The sequence below is a fragment of the Limulus polyphemus genome, unplaced genomic scaffold (genome assembly GCF_000517525.1).
Source record: "Limulus polyphemus unplaced genomic scaffold, Limulus_polyphemus-2.1.2 Scaffold241, whole genome shotgun sequence".
Classification (NCBI taxonomy): Eukaryota; Metazoa; Arthropoda; class Merostomata; order Xiphosura; family Limulidae; genus Limulus; species Limulus polyphemus.
This window is the reverse complement of record NW_013665851.1, coordinates 511,751-520,597: the sequence shown is the minus strand read 5'-3', so window position 1 is coordinate 520,597 and position 8,847 is coordinate 511,751. Positions and strand designations below refer to the sequence as shown.

Genomic DNA, 8,847 nt, shown 5'->3' with positions numbered 1-8,847 from the left:
GTATATACATATGTATAAACACTCCTTTTGCATGAAATATGCCAGCATGACTGTGAAAGTGCATGGAAGTAAAATAATTAGGTGCAATTTTTTTTTGTGTGTGTGTTTGCATGCCATATTGCATGTAATAGTCTACTGATATTTGATCTTGAATTGTGATAACAGTCTTGAGTCAATTAAATGCATACGTGAAAATATGGTAAGTTGAATTTTTCTTTGAAATGGAATTTACATATGTACATTGTTGATTTTTATTAAAGCTCACAGTTCTTTATGTAAAATAGGACCTTGTTAAGATAGACAGGATTTGTTTGCATTTAGAAATATATTAGATTTACTTAGAATGCATATACTAATATTGTAAATTTTGAATCATTGTATTGAAACAAATATGACTCATTGAAGGTTTCAGCATTTGAACATCTGCCATTCATTCCTGCTTACAGAATCAAACATTTAGTATACTAAAATAATCTTAATTATGACCTGAAAGCTCTTTACAATTTTGTTAGAAAAATGTTTACCTTGTGACAATATTCACCAGTTACATCACTAATAAGATTTTTTGCAATATACACTGTGTCTTTAGATGTGATAAAATATGTGGTTTACTTAGTGAAGTTATGAAATTCAGTATGCTTGTAAAGCTTCTTAATACTTAATAAACAGAATGGAAGGACATAAGGTATGTTTTGAAGGGTGTATTTTAGTTTATTTTTCCAAAGTATTAGTTCTTTAGGACAAACTTCAAATGATTTTTTCAGTGTAACACATGGTATATGTCAAGCCTGACAACTCAAATGTTGAACATCTTTGTGTAGCTTTAAATTAACACTTATCAGGCTAGTGGTCTTGGTGTTCTTTTTTATTACATTGTGTAGGTGTAGTCTTTTGATGATAAACCTAGGTTTATTTAGTTTAATTTAAATATTGATTTTTATGCATAAACTACAAATCAAAATAACACTAAATATAATACTAATTGCTTGTCAACAGTTATTACATGCAAATCAAAAACGGTTGCATACCAGACATAGTGAAAAAAGTTAAACATATTGTTACCAGAAGCAACCCAAGAAACACTGCTCCATTGCAGGTAGAGAATAGGTTTCCTTTAGAATAAGATAATGATGTAGAAGTGATATGACCCATGTTCACAAACTTCTCCCAACTACCATGCATAGTTAAATACAAGGTCAACTGTCAAAAGCTGTACGAGCAATATCTGACTTGTAATAAATCCAAGTATGTCATCACACTGGATGAATTATGTGTCTACATAAGTGCCTTCAAAAATCCAGGCAACATATTATCATCCTGCTAATAAGATTACATTTCAAAAATGGTATGGAACATGATACAAACGTTTTTCCAAGGGATTAGTAATGGTTGCAGGTTACAGTTGAAACTGTCAGTGATCTTATTCATAGTGAGATGGAGACATGTATATTTGGCTCTGAGGCTGCAATTGAGGGTAATCCTGGGTATTCTGTAAGGAATTTTGATTTGCTTTTTCCTCCAGTTTCTTTTATTCTGTTGGTTTCTCAGTCCCCCTGTGGGACAATGGTAAGTTTACGGGCTTACAACGCAGAAGTCCAGAGTTTGATTCCCTATAGTGGACATAGCAGATGGCCCAACATTGTTTTGTTCTAACAAAACAAACTTAACCTGACAAAATGTTGTTCCAAACAATGGTTATCAGAATAGTCTTTAAAATAAATAAGAAAGGAGATCAATTTGGGATAAGCTGCCTCTGATTTGTTTTCTTCAGTTGGTCCATCAAGAGTGTGTTTTGGGTCTTTCCCCGGTTGCTTTTGAGCCTGTATCTTACTTGATGACTGAAAGGTCTGGGAGAAAATATTTAATTTTCTCTCTGTCCATGGACATTGTGGTCCATGCAGGGAGGTTTACTACTCCATTACATGATGGGACAGCTATGCCTTATCCACCATGGTTGTTGAAACTCCATGATTTGCCTACCACCACCAGGTGGAAGAATATTCCAACTCTCAAATAATACATCTACTCCTTGAAATTAGGGGTTCTATGGTGGAGTTTGTAGTTAACCTGAATAGATCAATGTGCCCTGGTGGGACAAGGGTAAGTCTACGGACATACAAATTTAAAATCCAGTGTTTTGTTTTTTTAACACTCAGGATCACCAACTTCATTGATGATGAGCTGGAACCATTGTTAGTATGCACATTGGTTTGATTTTATGCTTCTACATTTATCCCTGTTGGCATTGGCATTTCAACTTTCATTGGCTCATGCAGAGGATCATAGTTCTGCCCATATTTCAAGGATCTCAACCCCTGATATCAGCCTCTTGTTACATAGGTACCCAGAATAGATTCTGTTCATATCCAAGGGTTTTGCTTCTCGGTTGGAACTCCAGGACTTCCCTCCATGTCTTATGTTACCCATGGTACTAACTATGATTTGATCCAACTCATTGTGGGTACTGTTGAGAGCACCAGATTGGCAGCTACTCCCTGGTTTCTGCTTTGGTGGTATCTTCGGGAGTGTCCACCTCTTCCATTTCCTATTTGGCCTTCTCTGTGTATGCAGCCATGATCTGACATGGTACACCTGGCTATCAAGAAGCTTCAGGCATGGAGGTTATGCTGTCCTTTGCACGGTGTTGGGGTTTAATTTCTAGGGTTGCCATGTATCTGTCTCAGGCTTTGCTTAGTCTCACAATGGACATTTATCAATGGAAGTGGCACCCATTTTGGCAATGGTGTATTGAGAGAAGGTTGAACCCACTTTGATCAGAAGTGCCAACCATAACTCATTTTTTTTTACCTGGCTCTTTGGCAAAGGTTTTGCATTTCCATAACTGCCCTATATAAGGCAACCTTATTGACTACTGTTCGATATTCAAGACAAAATTTCTTTGAGTTCCCAGTACTCTCCAACTTCCTAAAGTCCCTTTGGGTCTTTTGCCCAAATGACCCTTCCATTTACCTAATTGGTATACTAAGGTTACATTACATGCCCTTTCTGAACACCCACTTGTGACCTTAGTCTCATATGTCATGTCTCACCTTTACCTGTAGGTTTGTTTTTCATTGCTTCTGACCTACAGACATCACTGGTTGGGGTGGTTTGCGCCAGTTGTCCACAGGACATTTTATCAGTTTATTTATGCCCTCAGACTGGTTCTTCTTCCCTAAGACACTGTCAGCCATTGAAGAAGATAAATCCTTTTCACCAATTCATCTGATCAGTATTTCTCACTTCTATGACTGATCAGATTTCTATCCTTTGTTATGTCCAATGAGGGTCTTGATAGTTTTGTTGCCTGCACTAATGCCTTTACATTGACAAGGTAGGTATGAAATTGTTCCATATTGCTTATTTTGGTCTCTCTATGAAAGCAAGGAAAATTCTGCGAGTCACGTCTAATCAGATTCGTTATATTTCTATGTCCTTAGCAGCCTGGTTGAATTGACTGCTGGAGGACATTGTGTGGGCTGGTATGTAGACCTCCCCCAATAATTTTATCTCACTTTATTTGCATGATCTGGCAGTATCTTCATCTGAGGGTTTTTGACTACCCCCTCTTGCAGTCTTAACCACTTCCACTAGATTATACAGAGGGGTAAGTATTTTCATTGCTACATTTGTCTCTTCTTTACTTTTCAATGACCTTTACCTCATTTTTGCAGGACTCTGTGGTGAATGTTGCCCAGGCAGGTGTGCTTTTATCAAACCAATTCTGCACTAGCAACTATTAATTCTATATACTTAATCTCAGTTGCAACAGGCTCTGTAGAAATGAGGTGTTCTATATGACCACCTAGAGGCTGACTGGGTGGTATTACTATACTATGTTAGACCACCACTCATGGACTATCATGAGTAGAACTTATGGGGATCCTGCCCATCCATGCTGATCATTGGATTGAATAAATCCAGGTCGGTTTGCTTTTAAAAATTTAGAGAACTTGGTTCACCTATTGCACTGTTTCTCAGGACTCCCCAATGCTCATTATCCTACAGATTCTACTAGTGGAGCTAGGGAGTTCTTACCACACCTGGTTTCCAGTCACTGGGGTGGTGGACAGAGGCTTTTCCTCCAAAGCGTTAGAGTGAATTTCCTCCTACCCAGGTCCCTGGATGTTTTTTCCTAGATGTCGGTAGGAGAGGCACTAGCCTACGCGGGAGCCTACTCGTAATACTGGTTTAGATTTCAATTTTTCTTTTTTATGTAGAAAATTTTTAGGGAAAGCTTTATGTTGGATAAAGTATTCTTATATATACTGTTAATGCTAGATCTAGAATTATTGTTCAAAAATTATATGAGTAGCTTAAGTAAGTTCTATTTACAAATTTATTTTTAGCTTAACATATACTTAAAACCTAATTATTTTTATACCATCTGTTTAACATAATATATAGGAATATACACGTATCTATTTAATATATAGGTTTGTATATATTTATTTTTTTATATATATTTGTGTGTATGAGTTTGTACATGAGTTGTATATTGGTGTGATTTTAGAGCAGACGTATATTACAGGTGTTCAATTTTGAATTACTCCAGTTTTATTTTAGGAAATAAAGAATTGTTTAAGATATATACACATCATTATGTTTCTTTTGTTTTTTCTATATCATCATGACTGAGATTAGAAACATTTAAAATTTATATTCCAATTAAGCTCACTTTTAATCACAGTTGGACAAATTTTGTTTAATGATGATGATGATTACATTTGTATTAAATTAAATGCTCATCAAAAAGTATACAGTTTGGTTTTAGTGCACTTCAGTTACATTTTTTAAGGTCTTTCAGTTAAAAATGTAAACTTTTTATCACTTTTAGGCTCAATACTGAAGCAGCAAGAGTCCTTGAAGGTTACCAAGGTAAGTCATGAATGTTCTTCACAGGTATTATTAAATTTCACTGACATAGTTAACACTTTTTTTTTTGCCAGAGAAGTGTTATAGTAGTTGTTAAAAATAAAATGCATTACTGATAAGTGCTTTTGGTCAACCCTTTAGCTCAGTTGGTGTAGAGCATTTACTTGCTGTCTGAGGGTTCTCAAGTTTAAATTCAACCCAAGGAAAGAATAATAAATTCAATTACTGTATGAAAAAACGACTTGAAACTTGTGGACATCCCATGACTATGAAATTTGGCCTAAGGCCTTGTTTGTGAGAGGGGAAGGAGGTAGTTGTTAATGGTTTAAAAAATATGTATTACTAGCAAACACTAGTCAGTTACCCCTATAACTCAGTAGAGAATTCACATGGCATCCAATCATTTTCAGGTTTGAATCCAAGTCAAGAAAATAATACTAAAAAATTGAAATTACCACAAGAAAAAACTGGTAGTTTGAGTTATTAAAAAGTACCTTACTAAGAAACATTTTGAGGTTAATGCCTTAGCTCAGTTTGTAGAGCATGTTACAGGTTTTGGATTCAAATCTGAGGTAAGGAAATGTACCACAGTGTTAGTACTGTGTTTACCTGTAAATCTTTTTCTACAGCTTTATAATTGGCTAAGTAGTTTTTCTGTAGTTCATATCAATCTGCAACTCAAATTTTGAAAGAAAAAGTTATGTATTAAACAAAAGTTTGCTTAGTAGTGCACTCCACAGATGCAATGTGTACAAAATTGTTAATCAAAGAAATATTTTGTAAAATATTATGAGCTGACTTCCATTTAATATACAGATCTTTATGAGTCTTCTTTCTAAATAGATTAGTTAGAAAAATATCAAAAGCTTTTTTTTCACCAGAACATTCAAAAAGGATAATTTACCATAACATTTTACTTCTTTATTAAACTTAATCCACTGTCTTTGTATATATAAACCCAGTGAAAGTATTAACTACATACCTAACATCCACTGTCTTTGTATATATAAACCCAGTGAAAGTATTAACTACATACCTAACATAATATGACAATCCAGAATGTATGTAATTAATGTTTTTTTACTTAAGTAATTCATAATAATGTTAGCAGATGCTGTAGATAATGAACTTTTCATACTAATGTCATCAACCAAATTAAACACTACACTATTAAACTCAAAACACTTTTTAAAACATGGATAGGAAGGGATGATCTAAGTTTGTGACTGTATATGAAATAATCTAAAGCTAAGTCTTTCGCTTCAAAAATGGCAACCTGCATGAAAAGCAAACTGATGTCAAAACATTTGAAAATTTATGTTTTACAAAAAGAAAAAAAAACGAATGTAAAATTAAGGAATCTCTTAATTAAAGAACTTAAAATTGTTAATAAATAAAATGACAATATTTTATTTGTATCTGTTTAGTCTTATTGCTTGATCACACCACCTTGGGGTACTTAGTTTGCTATCTGATGATGTGGTGATACATAGTGAGGTTTTATGTTCTCTCTCTTTTTAAACCTTACTTTTAGCCATTTTCAGCTCTTTTTCTTTATGGTTTAATGTGTGAGGTACCTATAATTTATTTAAGAAACAGTTGAATTATTTTCATAATAAATTATCAACTTTATTATTTTTATACAAGCATACATGTAAAAGATAAATTAAAAATCCTATTGTAATTATTGTTACATGCTAGAAATATATCTATCTCTTATTGGATAAATCAACCAATACAAAGTGCTTTATTGGAGCCTTGGGATTCAGTCAACAATAATTGTGTAGTTTATAGCAATTTTTTGTCATTAACATTTTGTTTGTGCAATTTACTCTTTACAATATTTTGATATTAGTATATAACTCTAGAATTTAATATATATATATTGAAAAAATATTTCCTCAGTTGTTAAAATCCAAAAATCAGATGATTATTGTCGTCTTATGATTATTGAAATCAAAATTGTAACTTTAATACGTATCTTTTAAAGTAACCATGCTTATTTTAGAAAATTATATCTCCCATAATTACAGAAAGTTGTAAAACGATTCATGTATTTAAAACACATTACTTATTATGGTAAAGTATTATAAAAGAATACTTGACAATAAATGTCACAATGAGTACTTAAATGGTATGCTAAATTAAAGTAGTCTAGTTGCAATGTATATATTATTTTAATACTGATTATACATTTCTTGCATCAGGATCTCTCTTGATATTTTGAAATTACAAACTATTACTTGAGGTCTGATATTGATGAGTTAACTTTTCAAAAATCACAAAAAGTTTGCACAGTTGTAACTTTTATGATAGCCAAAACTGAACTACAAAATGAAAGTGTCTTGATTGAAGTTAGATGTTACTTGGTATTTTTTTGGCTTCAATCTAAGAAGTTTCTGTTATAATTATTATGATTGTTTTGTTTCAGTCAATTTAAAAATAGCCATTTTGGCAACAGTTGATATTCTGAAAAACAGTGAGAGATTTAATATTCATGATTTATGTGTTGCAGATTTTAATTTACAATAAAAAAAATTATACATGTAATCTATAAGCTGTATACTTTCAGTCATTTGCCGCTCTGTTATGTTTTAATATTTTCAATTGACTTTGTAAATGTGTAAATTTTTTTATGTTAATTTAATCTACAGTTCACATATTCCATATGTATATGTATAAAAGTCAGCTTTAATATTTTACATGTTTACTTTTTATTTATCTATTTACAGCTTACCCTTTTGGAGAAGAGAAGGTATATTTTCCCTTATAAAAAAACAATGGGTGTGGTGGAAGTAGCTTTAAACTTTTTTAATTGATGACATTTAACAATGATGTAAGGCTTAAAACCTAAAAGACATAAAACATATATTTCTTCTCATCAATGCTATCATCTTAGTTGGTATATTAGGTGAATGTTATTAAATATATACTTTTTATGTCATTTTTTAATCACATTATGCACACTTTCTTTAAAGTTATTTGAAGTGGTTGGTCCTTCCTCTTCTATAAATTTTTCTTTTCCATAAAGCTGACACATTTTACACAATGACCTCAACTGAAATGTGGTGTGGTGTAAACACTATATATATATATATATATATGTTATAGTGGGCAAAGTGCAATTAGTCCATTGTGTAGCTTAACAAAAAACGAAGTCATCAACCTAGTTTTTATAATATGTTGTACAACAATTACCTAATACATTTGAATAAAGATTGTCCCCATTTACAAGAAAAAAGGATATATTTTGACCTTTGAAAACGATCTCATGTCTTATAATGGTCTCTGATACTTTAGCTTGGTACAAGATATAAGACTTCACTTGAGATCTAAAATGTGTTTTTTTTTATCTGTGTGTCTCATTTTTAAGATTTTGTTAATACATCTGACATATGAATTTCCACATATTTTATACAATAGATGGCACTTTAGTCAATACTTCTTAAACTGATTACAAACAAAATGCTTGTAGCATACTTATTATTTTCCTACATATGTAATTGTATACATTAATATCTAAGTGCAACAATATTTCATAATATTTATATATTTTTTAATTTGTATTTTAAAAACATTTCTTGAAAAAATCATAGGATAGATTGTCTTTTAATTTGTTATTGCATTTTTCTTAAGCTTAAGTTGGGCACCAGTGCTTTGATTGCTTTTAGAACTTGTGCAGCATTAAGCAGGTTTCATAACTTAGTTGCTGTATTTCACGTTGTATAATAATGGAAAAAGTTTTAAACAGACTGTGACAGTGGATCCACAGAAATTAGGAAGTGCTCAAAGAGCAGATGTAGGACTTTCCTCAGAATATTTGAAACAACAGGTTTGTAAGGCTTCTGATATAATTGTTCACTGAAATATTTAAATACCTCTAAATATGATGTGCCCGGCATGGCCAGATGGATAAGGCGCTCGACTCACAATCTGAGGGTCGCGGGTTCGAATCCGCATCCCGCCAAACAT

General features: G+C 32.5%; 1 protein-coding gene across 1 annotated transcript in view; it reads left to right on the top strand.

Moving 5' to 3' along the window:
• The window catches only part of LOC106478689, a 110,424-nt gene that overhangs the window by 51,348 nt on the left and 50,229 nt on the right, over nucleotides 1-8,847 (top strand). Inside the window, exons 4-6 of the mRNA XM_022382343.1 lie at nucleotides 4,838-4,878; nucleotides 7,608-7,630; nucleotides 8,627-8,707. Of these exons, the coding sequence (XP_022238051.1) occupies nucleotides 4,838-4,878; nucleotides 7,608-7,630; nucleotides 8,627-8,707 (145 nt within the window). The remainder of the gene's footprint in view (nucleotides 1-4,837; nucleotides 4,879-7,607; nucleotides 7,631-8,626; nucleotides 8,708-8,847) is intronic.